Source organism: Scyliorhinus torazame, chromosome 4, assembly GCF_047496885.1.
Source record: "Scyliorhinus torazame isolate Kashiwa2021f chromosome 4, sScyTor2.1, whole genome shotgun sequence".
Classification (NCBI taxonomy): Eukaryota; Metazoa; Chordata; class Chondrichthyes; order Carcharhiniformes; family Scyliorhinidae; genus Scyliorhinus; species Scyliorhinus torazame.
In genome coordinates this window covers 300,270,315-300,289,013 of record NC_092710.1, presented here as the reverse complement: position 1 = coordinate 300,289,013, position 18,699 = coordinate 300,270,315, and the positions used below count along the sequence as shown (strand labels likewise).

The window sequence follows — 18,699 nt, the reverse complement described above, 5'->3', positions numbered from 1 at the left end:
ACAGTGATGTATATCACCACATCCCCCCTTTTTCCGTGTTACATATTTTCTGTATAGTGTTAAAGAAAATTGAACAAAAACAGGTAGATAAGTGATGCTCTGTACAAGTTATGATAACAGTGATCATTAAACAATAAGTCCAAATCATATGTATGAGTCCAAAGTTCATCAATTATTATGGTCAAGTGGCTTTCTTGTTTGGTTGGTGAGTTGGTGATGTTGATGGTGGCATTGCATTGTAAATGCCATCAGTGTCCCTGTGCTGAAGGAACCAAGAAATGGTCAAATCACTTTGTTGTCTGATCTGGACTCTTTTTTCTTTCGATGCTTGTGGTGGTAATTCATTCACTTGAGCTGGGTAGACCATCAGAGTCTTCTTCTGGTGGCTCAAATAATCTGGGTGGACTGTCATAGTCTGCTTGCTGTACACTTGAGCTTGGCAGACTGTCATAGTCTTTCTGTTGTCCACTTGAGTGTGGCAGACTTGCATTGTCTGCTGCTGGTTGCTCAGAGGAGGTTGCTCGACCCTCATGGTCTTGTTCATGCAAGGACTGCGCTGTGGAGTTTTGCGTTGCTTCTATCGTGGAGTCTGTCCACGAGCTCGCTGTGGAGGCTTGTGTCATTCGAGTCACTTCTTGTGTGGAGACGTGCAGTTGTCTCTGTGTGGAGTCGGGAACCATTCACGGTGCATGGACCACTCTCTGTGTGGCATCAGGCCGCCCTCTGTGGGCTTGTACCGCTCTCTGTCTCTTGATGTCAGGCCGCAGCATAATCCTGCACTCACGAGTCGGGATGTCATATATGCTGGGCTGAAGATTCCCCAATCCGAAGAACTCGTCGTCGGGGTCGTCAATGTACAACACGTCTAGTTGCGGTTCGGACTTGGTACTGGGATAGCCTCCCAAGGTGAAAGCTTCGTCTGAGTCGTTGTCTTCCAAGACCATATCATCACGTTTTGTGTTGGAGCTGGCATTGGGCTCGGGATGTCCAAAGAAGAATTCAAGGTCTGAGTCATAGCCTTCAAGGACTGTATCATCTCTTTGGGCGGTGCTAACTGCTTGTTGCAGGATTCTGCGGAGGTTACTTTCAGCTATTGGTCGAATTTCAGGCATTGTGCTGTCGTTCCAGGTGAATCGGGTTTTACGGCTTTAAATTTTTTTCTTCGTGTTTTGGGACATTTCCCCTTTAAGTGGGCGTGGTCCGGGGCCTCTGACGTCACAACACGTGTGACGTAGTGCGTAGGATGCAATTGCGCATGCGCAGATTGCTGTTCCTTTACTTGGGGCCTTGTCCTCAATTGCGCATACGCTGCTTCTCGCGCATGCGCAAATGGACCTTCCCATTATGTGCGCTCTTTGCGCAACTGCGCATGTGCAGCACCTTTTCCAAGGTGGCTGCAATTCAAAACTGCCGTTCGTTGCTACAAGCCTACCTCGCGGTGAGTTTTGGCGCCTCTTTTACCTTTCCTTCTTGTATGTTCCTCGCAGAATTCTTGGAATTTGTCCAGGACTGCCTGGAAGCCGCTCTTGTTTTGCCCCTTTGAGTATTTGAAGGTCTGGAAGATTTCAGCTGCTTCTGGACCCGCGATGGTAAGTAGAAGCTTTATTTTCTCTGCATCCGCCACGCCATCTAAGTCGGACGCTACCAGGTAGATCTCGAATCTCTGCCTGAACCATGGTCAGTTTTCACTGAGATTGCCTTGGTACCTGAGCTGCTGTGGAACCGGAATCCCGAACATCAACTTGACTGGGTGTTGTTGCTGGTTGTCACTGTTTGCTGAGTTGTAACTATATGGATTTTAACAGTTCACTCCTGGAACCATGTTTTGTTATGCTCTTGACGTAGCATAAGCTGCTTCCTTGATGTGCACTCTGACAAAGGAAGGTTCAGACTTGGAGATAGCTTTAACACGTTCATTACTGTTAACAATTCTCCTACTTGGATTCAACGCTACTGTTAATCCTGCTATAGCTACTCAGACTGACGAACCAGTCTGCTACAATCCACGTGGTGGGTGTGATGTGTTTCAATCAACCCTGTGTCTGTACTCACTGAGTGTCTCCACTGGAAAGAGACTGAGCATGTGTGATGTGTCCTTTTATATGGGTTGGTGTAATGCCCTCCTGTGGTAGTGTCACCTCTGTGTGTATCTTGAATGCCCATTGGTCGTGTCCTATCTTACTGACCTATTGACTGACTGTGTGTCATGTCTCTGGTGCTCCCTCTAGTGTCTAGCTAGGTGTAGTGTATGTACATTAACACTTTGTGTACTTACAGTGATGTATATCACCACAATCAGAATCCACAGCGAGGATGGATTGACTTTGTGATGAGTTGGATGTGGCATATTCACATTTGGTAATGATGCCCACACAGTAGGTGGAGTCCAGGCATTCTTCCTCTGGATCCGTTGTGCTGCCAGGGTCAGAATTCTGTAATCGTTGTTGCACACTCTGAATGTGCTGTCGTCGGAATTGGGAGCGCTGGCCCCTGACTGGTGGTGCAGACCTGCACAAGGCTACATAGTGCCCAGGCATCCCGCAGTTTAAACATCGCCTGCCTCTTGCAGGGCAGTGTTTCATTGAGTGGGCGTTGCCTCGGTTCGAGCACGTCATGACGTCGGCGTCCTGACGCTCCGTGCGTCGTCGTACATGCGCAGTGCGGGTGTCGGCCGCTTCGTTATCCCGTTCGCATCGCGCATGCGTGGGGCTCCGGGAAAAGCTCGCGAACTGGCCGCTTTCATCAATGCTGAGGCGCTGCATCCGGGAGATGGCCTGCACACTCTCTGCTTCGTGGGAGGCAAGTTTCTCATTTTCAGCCGATTTGTACTGGGCATAGCGATTTTTGGCGTGCTCATGCACTGTGCATGTTTCAATCACGACTGGCAGGATCATATGCATGATTTTCAGTAGCTGCTCTCTCAGAGGATCAGAGTGAACTCCAAAAACGATTATGTCTCTGATCATGGAGTCAGCAATATCACCAAAGTTGCAGGACAGCGCTAGCAGGCGGAGGTTAGTTAAGAAGGAGTTGATTCATCTTTACCTTGTAGACGCTGTTTCAATATGTAGCGCTCGAAGATTTCATTGGTGTCCACGTCGCAGTGACTGTCAAACTTGTCCAGGATGGTCTGAAACTTTGTCGTGTCGTGGCCTCCGGTGAAGTGAAAAGAGTTGAAGAGTTTGATGGCTTGATCACCCGCTGTTGAGAGGAGAAGCGCGATCTTCCTTGCATCAGACACACCCACGAGGTCTGAAGCTTCGATGTACAGCAGAAACTTTTGCTTGAATGTCCGCCAGTTGGCACTGAGATTGCCGGAGGTCCTGAGCTGGTGAGGAGCCTGAATCTTCTCCATGGTGCCGGGATACATTCGCTGGTTGTCACGGAATGGACTGAGGTAAACCACCTAGATTAAGCAGTCTCCTGGTAGCATGATGTGTTATGTACTCTGGGATAACACAGGCTGCAACTGGATGCAGCTTTAACCAAAAGATACTCCAGACCTTGAAGTTAGTTCAATCTGATTTATTGAACCAGTAGCACAGTTAGCACAGTTCTCTATGAGTTCGACTCTCTGCTAACCTAAGTGTGGTTACTCTGTCTGACTGAACCAGACTAGCTCTTAGCCACGTGCTGGAGGTGTGATACTGTACATACACCCTGACTCACTCTGTAGATGTTCATCAGTGGAAAGAGGCGGAGTATGAGTGCCTCCTGCCTTTTATAGTGAGATACCACCCCTGAGTGTCCTACCTGCTCATTGGTCATGTCCTGTTCTCTGTGCTCATTAGCTGCCTGTCTGTATATCATTATCTGCATGTCTGTATATCATGACAGTCTCATTGGAACTTGCACTGTTAACTTCCATTTGATCTCTTTCCTTGTTGTCGTAATCTCATCCGGCATCAATAACAATGTTGTGACTGCCCACATGTGTACAGGATGAAAGTAAGTGTCATGTTTCTCACCCCGCTCAATTACCAGGTGCAATGAAGAAGCAGCTGGCTTCCAACTCGTGTCACGGTGAACTGCAGGCTTATTATTTTGGGCCTCAGCCCTCGATATATTGTCCTCTGATCTATTAGGCTTCCCCAGATGGATTCTAATAGTCCTTGGAGTAACGGCTGTTCATACTGTAATGAAAGGACACATTCCTGGCCTCCTGCCTCAGTTTCCTTCCCTAAGCCCCTTCCACTTCTCCACCATCTTCTCGTTTGTAAAGCAGTTAGTGTCTTCCCTAATATCTTTCTTAGGCTTATTTTCTTACAAATCAATGATGCACTCTGGGACATAAATGCTCTATAAATGCAGGTTGTTGTTGGTTTCTTCAGTGCCTTTATTAGGACCAGTTCAGTTTACAAAGGTACTACCGCCAATTTTCTTTCCCCCCCCCCCCCCCCCCATCTTTCCACTTCAGCTGAGTGCTACAGTCAGGTGCAGTGCAGCCAAAGTTCACCTTGCCTGGCCTGACCTTTCCGAAATCCACCCGTACTTTCGGGTTTATTTGATTGGGTGCGACGATCTCCTCAGCTGCACCCAGATTGGGACGTAGAATTCCAATCTCGACTGCAGACATTTGGGGGTCTATCTCTGCGTGCCGCCCATAAAGCCTCCAGTCCCGAACAGCATCTGAGGAGGACTGCAGCGGTTCAAGAAGGCAACTCCCCACCACCTTCTGAAGGGCAACTAAGGATGGGCAATAAATGCTGGCCTAACCTAAGTGAACCTGATCCCGTAAATGAATAAAAAAAGGATGTAAAACCTTTGATATGTTTTAAGTAGTAAAAAAATATAAGATAATAAATCAATGAAGTTTCATTAATTTTTCAAATTAATTCTTGGTGGCAAGGCTGGGATTTATTGTCCATTTCTAGCTGCCCTTGAAACACTGATGATGCTTTGTGGGGGCTTGCTGGGCCACTTCAGAATCAACCACCTTGTTGCGGGACTGGAGTGGGATATCGGCCAGACCAATCGGGTTTCTTCCCTGAGAAACTGTAGCCATCCATTCGGGTTTTAATGATAGTTCAATATATTAAAATTTACTGATACCGACTCTCTATTTCTAGATCCCGTTAACTGAATTGAAGCAGCCATGGTGGGGTTTGAACTCGCGTGCTCTTGGATTATTAGTCCACGCCTCCGAGATACTGGTTCAGTAGCATAGAGGTTCACTTAGCTGTGGTAAATAACTTTGTTTTTGAGACTGGTGCTCACCTACTTATACCTTCATCCTGTCCGAGTTTGTTGCTCAGCCTTAGATGAGATAACTATATTTACCATCGCTCTGTGGGCCCAAAATGAAATCCGCAATTTGTTCAACCGTCAGGCATTGCACCCTTTTTTTTTTCAATGCCTATATTTAAAAGATGTGAGCACCAATTTCCTTTTGTCATTGTACAGATTTCCTGTTACAAAGTGGATGAAAAGAGTGTGAGCGGCAGCCTGGAAACCACCCAGGAACCATGGCCTGTTTGCCTGGACAATACCTTTCACCTTGCTCAGCAGATCCACAGAAAGAAGTGCCGGATTTATTCAGTCGGGTGAGTGTGATTCTGAACGGTTCAGAATTCTGATTTCAAGTTGTTGATCAGAACTGCCAACTCTTAGGCAGCAGGGTGGCGCAGTGGTTAGCACTGCTGCCTCACGGCGCCGAGGTCCCAGGTTCGATCACAGCTCTGGGTCACTGTCCGTGTGGAGTTTGCGCATCCTCCCCGTGTTTGCGTGGGTTTCGCCCACCACAACCCATCCTCGTGCAGCGTAAGTGTATTGGCCACGCTAAATTGCCCCTTAATTAGAAAAAATGAATTGGGTACTCTAAATTTATTTTAAAAAAGAACTGCCGTCTCTTATTCAGTCAGTAGTGACAACCCTGCAGGCAATGCTCACCTTAACCTGAAGAATCACTTTCTGCTAAACATTGTTTTTGAAAATGACATCCCGAACAGAATTAGACCCTCGAAAAAGGGACCGAATTTGTAACTGAAGATAACAATTTAAACTTTTGGCTTTTCCTAGCCGCACTCTCAACCTTTGAGACAGAAGGTCGTAAATTCCACTCCAGATAATTGAGCGCATAATCTAGGGTGTCACTTCAGCGCAGCGCTGATCGAGTGCGATACTGTCATAGAGTCACAGAGTTTTACAGCACAGAAGGAGGCCCTTCAGCCCCTCGTATCTGTGCCGGCCATCAAACACCTATCTATTCGAATCCCAGTTTCCAGCACTGGGTCCGTAGCCGTGTATGCGATGGCGTTTCAAGTGCTCATCTAAATGCTTCGTTTCCTTTTTTTAAATTTAGAATACCCAATTCATTTTTTCCAATTAAGGGCCAATCCACCTACCCTGCACATCTTTGGGTTGTGGGGGCGAAAAGCATGCAGATACGGGGAGAATGTGCAAACTCCACACAGACAGTGACCCAGAGCCGGGATTGAACCTGGGACCTCGGTGCCATGAGGCTGCAGGGCTAAACCACTGCGCCACCGTGCTGCCCATCTAAATGCTTCTTAAGTGTGGTGAGGATTTCCAGATTCCCAGAGTCCTCTGGGTGAAAAGGTTTTTCCTCAGATCCCCTCTAAATCTCCTGCTCCTTACCTTAATAATAATAATCTTTATTATCACAAGAAGGCTTACGTTAACACTGCAATGAAGTTACTGTGAAAAGCCCCTAGTCGCCACATTCCGGCGCCTGTTCAGGTACACTGAAGGAGAATTCAGAATGTCCAAATTACCTAACAGCATGTCTTTCGGGACTTGTGGGTGGAAACCGCAGCACCTGGAGGAAACCCACACAGACACGGGGAGAACATGCAGACTCCACACAGACAGTGTTCTATGCCCCCTGGTTATTGCCCCCTCTACTAATGGGAAAAGCTTCTTCCTATTTACCCTATCTATATTCCCCATAGTTGTATTCACCTCAATCAGGACCCCACTCAGCCTCCTCAGCTCCAATGAAAACAACCCCAGCCGAACCAGCCTCTCTTCATAGCTGAAACTCTGCAGTCCAGGAAACATCCTGGTGAATCTCCTTTGCACCCTTTCGGGTGCAATCACATCCTTGCTATAGTGTGGAGACCAGAATTGCACACAGTACTCCCGCTGTGGCCTAACCAGTGTTTTATACAGCTTCATCATAACCTCCCTGCTCTTATAGTCTATGCCTCGGCTAATAAAGACAAATATCCAATATAATTCCTTAACCGCGTTATCTACTTGTCCTGCTGTCTTCAGGGATCTTTGGATGTGCACTCCAAGGTCCCTCTGGTCCTCTGTGCATCCTACCATTCATTGTACATTCCCTTGCCTTGTAAGGCCTCCCAAAATGCAGAGATGCCATCTTTTTGGATGAGGCATTAAACCATGGATCCTTAATGTGTCTGCTCAGGTTGGTGTCAAAGATTCCATGGCACTGTTTTGAAGAAGAATGGATATCCTGACAATTATTTATCACAGAACAAATATCAGTTAAAAAATATCAATTTTTCTGTTCATAAACTCATTTCTGTTGGTGGGATCTGCCTTGTGCAAATTGCCTGCTGTGCTTCCCACATTACAACAGTGACTACACTTCAAAAGTACCTCAACTGCGATGAAACACCTCGTACGATCAAAGAACATGAAAGGCGCTACGAAAATGAAAATGTATTATTTCTTTCTCTCTGAACTGATTTCTAGTCATCAGCAGAGTGGTGCATCCGAACAACTAGGGAGCAGGTTCCCTTTAGGATTAGTGCGAGCCCTTCATTGTATCTTTGAACCAAGCTTTAAAAGAGCAGATTGTGACAAATACCGTGTTGGAGCCATTGGTTATTGAGAGTTATTGCTGCAGCGGATATTCTGTCGCTGCGGTTCTGCTCCTGGTGCATCATCCGTCACACCCGTGCACAGTTTTGCCTTGGTGTTTTTGCAATGCTGCTGCACAACAAAAGCCTCTGTGCATTTCCGATGTCCCTTCAATCAGAAATGATTGACATGTTTGAGGTGAAGCATTTTCTGCTGGTTTTTGTGCTTCGCTGACGCAGGAGAGGGGACAGGTTTGACACCCCATACTTGAGGGTCAGGCATTTTGGGTGCTGGCATCAGCAGCAGCATTGAAACTCAGGAAAAGCGTAGAAATAAACAGCCCCTGAAATAAGAGGACGGTAAAAGTGAAGAAAGTGAGGGCTGGATTTTTCTCTCTTGGGCGCCCCCACAAGGATAACTCGAGTCTCCTATGCCCCAGGCATTCTCCCTGGTCCCAATTGTTCCCAACACCCTTCCTTCCTCATTTAACTAGGCCGGGAACCATTCCAGTAGTTCTTGGTGATACCTTGACCCCCGTCATTCAATATCCCAACCCTTTCCATTGGTCTCCATGTTATTAATTGGTTTTGAGCGTTAGCTGCACATTAATTGTGTTTGATTGTATGCAGGGAGTATTAGCTGTGTTAGATACCTGGGAACCCCACCACCTGGAGGTTCCCCTCCTGTTAGACGTTTTAGTTGCTGTGATATGAAGAGTCTAAAGTTCTGTTCCTTTTTCACAAACACACATTTATTTCCTTCCAACAGCCTTTGCACAAAACTCTCACTCTACATCACCTGACAGAGGCCACCTGAAGCCCCTTTACATATCAGTGTCAATTAATGGATACTTAACATAAATGAGACAACTAATTGCAATGTCTCTTAACCCATTACTTAACAGTCTCCCCTTCCTTGGAAAAAAAATAATAATTAGGTGAAAACAAAATTTTGAGAACCTCAAAAACACACACATGATTTCCACCCTTTTTTTGTTGTTGTTTGTACGAGAAAGAAAAAAAAAACAGTCACAGAAACAAGCGCCCTTTATTAACAATATCCAAAAGTTTCTGTTAACTAGCCTCTCTTTTCATAAAACAGTCTGACAGTTGATAACTCCTGTCGACCCATTTAATTTTTGTTATTTCCTCTCTGTCTAACATCTGCTTCAAACTTGCGATGTCTATCCGTAACCTCTTTTCATTGACAATTTTGTAGAGTGCACATTTTCCCACAGGGATTTATTGTCAATGTGACAGTCAATAGGTATATTACCCAAATCCCCTAATCCCAAGATTTCTGTCAAAATCATACTTATATAAAAGGCCGTCTCCACCGCCTCTACAAGGCTTAACGTCTCAGCAGCCAAAGTGCTTTTTACCACTCTCCTTATTTTCTTTGTTTCCCACACAAGCGGGCAACATTTACCATTGTTCTCCAAAAGGAAAATTATAAAACCTCCTGCGTTTGAAACCCCATCACAAATTTGCGTAGGGCGCATCACTATAAACTATGAATTTCAAGTGCCTAAGGTCACCTAAAACCGGGAACTTCAAAACATACTCCTGCATTTTTAGTTTGGCCAACGCCTCATTTGCTCTTATTATATCTTCCACTTTGGGATCATTCATTTTTGTACTCAACTCTAAGACATCAAAACTCACGTCCGGTCTAGTCTGTCTACCTAACCAGTTCAGTTGCCCAATTAAACTTAGCAGTTGCACTTTTTCTATCTTTGAAACCATTGCGTCTTTTTGTGAAACTCGGCCCCGACTAATTGCGATTGGGCTGATGCTTTCCAAATAAGATTGCTGACGTAAAGTTGCCCCTAACTTAGTCTGTCCAATGTCCAGTCCAATATATTTAAATGCACCGGAAGCCTGACTGCCAACCCTGAATTCTTTCCTCAAACCAGAGATTACAATAGCTTCAAAATCACTAGTCCCACCCCACAAAAAATCATCGACATGCATCATAAAAATGCCAGAAAGATTTCCTTTATAGTGCCAGTAAAACATTGCAGGATCTTCTTTCAACTGGCAACAGCCTAACTTTAACAAAACTGACCTTACTGAAAAATACCAGACTCTAGGTGCATCATTTAATCCATATACACATTTGTTCAAGTTCCAGAGTACCCCTTCTGTGTTAACTGCTTCTTTAGGAGGCTGGAGAAAAATGTCTCTCTGGAGCTGATGCCCCTGCAAAAAGGCAGCTTTTATATCTATAGATTTGCATTCCCATGCCTTTGTGGCTAATAGAGCCAAGAAGATCGTTAAAATAACCTTTCCTGCTGTAGGTGAATCTACCCTTAAATCCTGTCTTCTAAGTTTTCTTCGAATCCCCTTGGCACAAGCCTGGCCTTTGCATCCGGAAGAACCTTTTCCGTGCAAATCCATCTGAAGGGATAGAGCTCTTTGTCCCCTATCCGGTACTTCCGTGTATACCCCAAATTCACTCCAACTATGGAATTCTTGCTGTTTAGCTTCTTTGATAACTTTTTCATCTAATTTGTTTGAAGCCACCAAAATCTCACATGCATGTGGGCTTCTACTCCTATTAGTATTCGTAGTCTTACTCATGTTCCGAGATCTTGATAAACTACATCCCCTCTCCCGCCTGGTATCTCGTTCTGTACTGCTACTGCTTGATCTTTCCCTTCTGCTGTGGAATGTCCTTTCAATAGTTCTCGACCTTTTCCTGCGGACCTGTTCACTATCCGATGTACTATCTGAACTGGCACTGCATTTCTGTGCCCTCCATTTTTGAACTTCGTTTTCCCAATCCATTGTCTTGACTCCTTCCCCTGAATGCTGTACATTCAACCAATGTTTATACTTTGGCCTTCCCTGCTCTACTAATAACAGTTGCATCCTTCCATTGACTAGACCCTTCAGGCAAGTATGTCACTTTTGTACCAACTTTTGGCAGTTGCCCTTTCGGAAAAATGGCCTGTTCTAATTCATCAGAAGTATTGCGTTCCTCCACAGAAACCCTGTCTATATCAGTTAATTGGTCCTCATAGTTCTGTAACACATGCGTACCAGATGACTCTGGTTCCTCGTCATGTCTGTCTGCTCTGTCTAAATTTGAAAATTTGTAATCAGTACCCATTATCCTTGATGAATGTACCCTAACAGTTTGATTACCATGTTGCAAAATAATTGTTTTGCCATCTATGCCTATGATCTTCCCTAGGCCTTTCCATTCATTAGAATTGTCTCTCTTATAGTATACCATGCCTCATTGCTGAAAAACGGCATCTGATGGCCGTACGTTATGTCTTAAAGCTCTGCGAATTCTTTCAGAGACTTCTGCTTCCAAAAAAGCTTTTCTACTGCAATGTAATGCATTTAAATGTTCAGCAAAACCAGAGCTAATTGTAGTCCCCTCCCAAGCTGGAGGCTGGTCATCCAAAATGGACGGAATTTTAGGATTTCTACCAAACATTAATTGTTAAGGACTATAGCCCCCAACCATCTGCAATGAATTCTTTGCATGTACTGCCCATGCTAAAGCTGAATTTAGCCTGCAATTTGGTCGATCTGCCAAAATTTTCCGAAGCATGTCATCGATGACAGCATGATTTCTTTCACAGGCACCATTACTAAATGGGCTTTCTGCAGCCGTATTCATAACTCTGATATTCATGTTTTCACACATATCCCTAAACTCGTCTTTAGCAAATTCTCCCCATTGTCCGTAAGGAATTTTGCCGGTGGACCCATTCCTGTCCCTATCCATTTTTCCACGATTTGATCCAGAATTACTCTCTTTCCTTTACTTCGTACAATCATTGATTGATTAAATCTGGTTGCTAAATCTGCAAAATGCAAAATAAATATATTATTTGCTTTATCCCAAATCTTAAGGTCCATGGCCACAATGTCGTTAAAATCCCTGGCCAAAGGTAGGGTTACTATCGGTCATGCTGGTGTCCTTCTGTACTTCCTACAAACTTCACAGCGGTCACTAACCTGTTCTATCAGTTTAGTATAGTCGTCATCCCTTACCCCTACACCCTTTAATATATTTTTCAGCCTCCGAGGAGACAGATGTGCAAATTGCCTATGCAGTTTTAATACCACAAGCTTTTTAATCAGCTAAAGTCCCATTTTCAACTGCCATTAACGCATCCTTAACCACTCTACTTGAAATATTATTTGTCAGTAGTGGAATACAATAGTGTCCCGACTGTGTAAATTGTAAGTCCACCGTCTTTCCAAAAACTGTTGCCTTATCCTGTTCCATATCCAGTTTCATGTGTGTTTTCTTCATCGACGGTCTGCTCAGAAGCAAAGGTATCTCACTTGATACAACATTCGTGCGAATGAAATGATTCACTCCGGCAATATTGCAAGGGATCCCCACTCTTTTCAGCGACTTCAGAGTATTATCATCCCCAAACCTGAAACTTGTGGAACTTTCAAATTCCTTAACCTTGTTACGATTTTCAGCACTCCAAGAGTCCAGGTAACATTTTAACCAGTCAATTCCACACACAGTAGATGTGCAGCCACTGCCCAATACAGCACAGTTGAAGGATTCTGCAACCAACACCCTCATTACCGGCGTAAAACTGCTTGTCAATAGGACAATGCCTTCTTTCTGGTCCGTATCTTTTTCCTCTTCGGACTCTTCCGTATCATGTGTCGCTTCAAACACTCTATCATAACGAGTTGGACAGTTGAAAGCATAATGGTATTGAGAGTCACATCGAAAACATCGATTTATCATGCCACGTGCATTTCTGGGGTTCATCTTCCTATTGTAGGTTCTAACTGGGTTTCTGTCTTCATAATTTCCTTGTCTATAGTCTTGAGCCCTGTTCGTAGCCATACGATTTCACCATCCTGTTAGTAGTGTATCTTCCATATTCTGCCTTATTGCAGGCTGACCTATTTGGGTCATCAGAGCCATCGGAATCGAATGTTTCCCCAGAAACTTTTGTAAAGCTTTTGTCATCTGTTCGAATAAGGTATCCTTGTCAGTAAACTGAACTCCTGTCAAAACCAGGAGCCTATCCATGTTGCTCACTCGAGCACAGTCAAATAATTTAAAGGCCAACACAGACTGTGGAAATTCCAGGTTGCGTTTCTGCAGCCTTTTATATAGTCTGCCAAATTCCATTATATAGTCTTCCATGGAGATATCCTCCATTTTCTGGAACTTATCAAAATCCGACCATGCTTCATACGCACTTAACAAGTCATCTTTCTTATAAATCTTATCCATATAATGTAATAAAGTCTCCAGACCTTCTTCTGAGTCTAACTCTTCCAATTCCAGCTCAGAAAGCACTTTGTTTCGGATTTTACTGCCATATGGTAGAGAAAGAGCCAATGCCATACCTTGTTTTCTCTTTCCCAAAGCAGTTACCTTAGTCCACATAACTACTGCACTTCTCCATTGGTCGTACAATTCCCTTTCAGAAAATAAGGGAGGATAGTCATATCCAGCCATCTTTATCCTCGGTTCAGCCATATATCCCTTTTTCTTTTCTTTTCTCACTCACTCCTTGGTTTGATCTGGAAAAGTTGTATCTTTCAACCCTTCACATTTACACAGCAACCATCCTCTGCTACCAATTGTTAGACGTTTTAGTTGCTGTGATATGAAGAGTCTAAAGTTCTGTTCTTTTTTCACAAACACACATTTATTTCCTTCCAACAGCCTTTGCATAAAACTCTCACTTTACATCACCTGACAGAGGCCACCTGAAGCCCCTTTACATATCAGTGTCAATTAATGGATACTTAACATAAATGAGACAACTAATTGCAATGTCTCTTAACCCATTACTTAACATCCAAGTCACTCAACACCCCGACTTGGAAATATATCGGCATTCCTTCACTGTCGCTGGGGCAACATCCTGGAACTCCCCCCCCCCCCTGCCTCCACCTACCCCACAGCACAGTGGGTGTACCTACACCTCAAGGACTGCAGCATTTCAAGACGGCAGCTCATTACTACCTTCTGAAGGGCAACTAAGGATGGGCAATAAATGCTGGCATAACCAGTGATGCCCGCATCCTGTAAATGAATACAAAATGTTAAAAACAGATTAGACTATCCGGGATTCACCGCCATACATGGAAACTGATTGAAACTGTAGTGGTTGGGTCAAGAGGTGCTTGTTTGCAATATGTAACACTGCATATAAATGCTTGATGAAGTGTGAAAATATTGGCTCCAGTTCTACCCTTCACCAGCTGACATCTGGAGGTGGGAGTATGCTTTGGAAAATACTAACAAGACCTGGGAGTCTCTCAGAGTTCACAATCCCAGAGCAAGACTGATTAGCACTGGTTATTCTGTCCAACTTCTTATTCCTGTTCCAGAGTTAACATCAACTGATGGGCAATATGGGTTATTCTATATCAAACAATCAAATAGCAGGCATGTTGAGCTATGAAACACAACAAACAATCCTCTAACTCTTGTCCTGGTTGAGACAGGTATGAAAATAGAAATACAAACCAGGCTACTCTGTGAAATTATCATTTTTATCTTTAAAAATGGACAAGGCTTTACCCTGACTAGTCATGACTCATAACAGAGGAATGTCTAACCTTCAGACACCCCAGCAGAGTCTCGTTATCTTTAAACAAAAAAGATTCACCTGAGGAAGGAGCTGCGCTCCGAAAGATAGTGATTCAAAACAAACCTGTTGGACTTTAACCTGGTATTGGAAAACATCTTACTGTGCTCACCCCAGTCCAACGCGGGCATCTCCACATCTTAAACAAAAATGGTGTTAATGACCCTTCCTGCAGTTGCACCAGGTATCTTTGCATTTCTAAAGTAGAATTCTGGCCACCAGAGATGCCATGTCTCCAAGGAGAAAGGCAGCTGTTTCTGACTTCTAATACCCACTGTGATGTCAATGGCCTGACTCTTACCTGCTCCCAAACGCAATGGGTTTCCATGGAGGCCTTGCCCAGAACCACCCTGTCACATGACCAAGCTATCTGAATTCATTTAATTAAGAAGCTGTTGGATCTTATCTTCAGTTACTGTCTGACCTCTGAAGAACACAGGATTCCAGGTAGCAGCCTGTGTCTGTCTACGGGCAGCACGGTGGCATAGTGATTAGCACCGCTGCCTCTCAGTTCCAGGGACCCAGGTTCAATGCTGGGCTTGGGTGACTGTCTGTGTGGAGTCTGCACTTTCTCCTCGCGTCCGCGTGGGTTTCCTCCGGGTGCTCTGGTTTCCTCCCACAGTCCAAAGATGTGCAGGTTAGGTGGGTTGGCCATGCAAATTGCCTCTTAGGGTCCAAAGATGTGCAGGGTAGGTTATGGGGATAGGGCGGGGGAGTGAGCCTAGGTAGGCTGCTCTTTCAGAGGATCGGTGCAGAGTCGACAGGCCAAATGGCCTCCTTCTGCACTGTAGGAATTCTATGTTTCTACCATCTTACCATCGAACAGATAGAAGGAGCTCTGTCCAGATACAATTGCCTGGTCCTCATCTACACTGCAAACTACTGAAATATTGGAACTGGTGCCTTCAAGACTAATTGAATCTGACATGCCTTCTCCCCTCGTGGAGGTCCTCACTTCTGGAAAGACAGATCTCCCTGCGATAGTCAACCAGGTCTGGCCCTGTACTCCATTTCTTTTCCTCAACCCTCCTTCATTATATGAGTGCAAAAAGGGATGGATGTTGCGAAACCCCTTTCCTGCGTGTCGTGTGTGTGTGTCGTAAGTGCGTGTGTAAAGTAAACCGACCCTTTTATTTTATCTTACCCCGAGTTTGCTGTGTGAGTTATTCATAAAGGATTAGAACACACCTAAGGGTTGGAGAAAATGGGCCACTTATGAGGGGGGAAATGAGAAATCAAAAACACCTTCCTGTCTACAGCCAGGCAGTGAGAGGAGAAATCAGAGCATTTTAAAGTAATCCCCTCCCTGTCTATAACACTCTATTTATAAAGCCAAGGATGTCACAAAATTTAAAACCAGGTATGATTAAAATAATAACCCATCAGGGCTGCCAGAGGTAAGAAGTGGTTGAAGTAGTAGCTCGGTACGCACTCTGTAGCCCTTCCACTTAGCTGCACACTAGGGCATCACTCCATGACACTTAAGATAAAGGCACCACATGGCAGAGCAGCCATTAACTGCAGTCAGCATCAGGCTGTAAGTACCATTGGATGGAGAATGATTTATTCCCATTTGCTATCAATTAGAGTAACCATAGAAAGATTACGGAAAAATGGACCAGCAGGAAGTCTGGCACCAGATGGAGGAAGTCGATTCAATGGTAACTTTTAAAAGGCAATTAGATAAACTCTCAACGAGGGGAAGGCCTTTCGGAATGTTGTAAAGGAGTAAGACTAATGAAAGAGCCGCTTTACACGATGGCCGCATGACGCCTGTCTATGTTATGATTTGACATTCCACAGACTGTGAATGCCAGACACACTCTTCAGAGTATACTCCACGTGAATTCGAACATAAGAACTAGGAGCAGGACTGGGCAATTCAGCCCCTCCATTCGAGGGGCTCTGCCATTCAATCATGGCTGATCACCTCTCAGCCTCAACTCCACTTTCCTGCCCGTTCTCCATCAGCCTTTCTTTCATTTCCAATGAAAAATCGGTCTACCTCCTCCTGAAATTTACTCAATGTCCCATCATCCACCATACTCTGGGGTAGTGAATTCCTGTTCATCTCTGTTTTAAATCTGCTACCTGTTATAGAGAGATAGGAGAGGTTTTGAACGAGTACTTCTCTTCAGTATTTACAAATGAGAGGGGCCATATTGTTGGAGAGGATACAAGCTCGAGGAGACACTTGTTAGGAAGGAAGATGTGTTGGGCATTTTGAAAAACTTGAGGATAGACAAGTCCCCCGGGCCTGACGGGATATATCCAAGGATTCTATGGGAAGCAAGAGATGAAATTGCAGAGTCGTTGGCAATGATCTTTTCGTCCTCACTGTCAACAGGGGTGGTACCAGGGGATTGGAGAGTGGCGAATGTCGTGGCCCCTGTTCAAAAAAGGGAATAGGGATAACCCTGGGAATTACAGGCCAGTTAGTCTTACTTCAGTGGTAGGCAAATTATTGGAAAGGGTACTGAGGGATAGGATTTCTGAGCATCTGGAAAGACACTGCTTGATTAGGGATAGTCAGCACGGATTTTGAGGAGTAGGTCTTGCCTCACAAGTATTGAATTCTTTGAGGAGGTGACCAAGCACGTGGATGAAGGTAAAACAGTGGATGTAGTGTACGTGGATTTTAGTAAGGCATTTGATAAGGTTCCCCATGGTAGGCTTATGCAGAAGGTAAGGAGGCATGGGATAGTGGGAAATTTAGCCAGTTGGATAACGAGCTGGCTAACCGATAGAAGTCAGAGAGTGGTGGTGGATGGCAAATATTCAGCCCGGAGCCCAGTTACCAGTGGCGTACCGCAGGGATCAGTTCTGGGTCCTCTGCTGTTTGTGATTGGTGTCAGACCGCTCTCTGTGGGCTTGTACCACTCTCTGTCTCTTGGCGTCAGACCGCTCTCTGTGGGCTTGTACCTCTCTCTGTCTCTTGGTGTCAGACCGCTCTCTGTGGGCTTGTACCACTCTCTGTCTCTTGGCGTCAGACCGCTCTCTGTGGGCTTGTACCTCTCTCTGTCTCTTGGTGTCAGACCGCTCTCTGTGGGCTTGTACCACTCTCTGTCTCTTGGCGTCAGACCGCTCTCTGTGGGCTTGTACCTCTCTCTGTCTCTTGGTGTCAGACCGCTCACTGTGAGCTTGTACCTCTCTCTGTCTCTTGGTGTCAGACCGCTCTCTGTGGGCTTGTACCACTCTCTGTCTCTTGGGGTCAGGCCGCTCTCTGTGGGCTTGTACCTCTCTCTGTCTCTTGGTGTCAGACCGCTCACTGTGAGCTTGTACCTCTCTCTGTCTCTTGGTGTCAGACCGCTCTCTGTGGGCTTGTACCACTCTCTGTCTCTTGGGGTCAGGCCGCTCTCTGTGGGCTTGTACCACTCTCTGTCTCTTGGCGTCAGACCGCTCTCTGTGGGCTTGTACCTCTCTCTGTCTCTTGGTGTCAGACCGCTCTCTGTGGGCTTGTACCTCTCTCTGTCTCTTGGTGTCAGACCGCTCTCTGTGGGCTTGTACCACTCTCTGTCTCTTGGGGTCAGGCCGCTCTCTGTGGGCTTGTACCACTCTCTGTCTCTTGGCGTCAGACCGCTCTCTGTGGGCTTGTACCTCTCTCTGTCTCTAGGCGTCAGGCCGCTCTCAGTGGGCTTGTACCACTCTCTGTCTCTTGGGGTCAGGCCGCTCTCTGTGGGCTTGTACCTCTCTCTGTCTCTTGGGGTCAGGCCGCTCTCTGTGGGCTTGTACCTCTCTCTGTCTCTTGGCGTCAGACCGCTCTCTGTGGGCTTGTACCTCTCTCTGTCTCTTGGCGTCAGACCGCTCTCTGTGGGCTTGTACCTCTCTCTGTCTCTTGGCGTCAGACCGCTCTCTGTGGGCTTGTACCTCTCTCTGTCTCTTGGGGTCAGGCCGCTCCCTGTGGGCTTGTACCTCTCTCTGTCTCTTGGCGTCAGACCGCTCTCTGTGGGCTTGTACCTCTCTCTGTCTCTTGGTGTCAGGCCACTCTCTGTGGGCTTGTACCTCTCTCTGTCTCTTGGTGTCAGACCGCTCTCTGTGGGCTTGTGCCTCTCTCTGTCTCTTGGCGTCAGGCCGCTCTCTGTGGGCTTGTACCTCTCTCTGTCTCTTGGCGTTAGACCGCTCTCTGTGGGCTTGTACCTCTCTCTGTCTCTTGGCGTCAGGCCGCTCTCTGTGGGCTTGTACCTCTCTCTGTCTCTTGGCGTTAGACCGCTCTCTGTGGGCTTGTACCTCTCTCTGTCTCTTGGTGTCAGACCGCTCTCTGTGGGCTTGTACCTCTCTCTGTCTCTTGGCGTCAGGCCGCTCTCTGT

The 18,699-nt window shown here is 45.7% G+C and overlaps 1 protein-coding gene across 1 annotated transcript in view; it reads left to right on the top strand.

The window, feature by feature from the left end:
* The window catches only part of mettl24 (methyltransferase like 24), a 374,921-nt gene that overhangs the window by 179,850 nt on the left and 176,372 nt on the right, over positions 1 to 18,699 (top strand). Inside the window, exon 3 of the mRNA XM_072500008.1 lies at positions 5,404 to 5,543. Coding sequence (XP_072356109.1) covers positions 5,404 to 5,543 — 140 coding nt within the window. The remainder of the gene's footprint in view (positions 1 to 5,403; positions 5,544 to 18,699) is intronic.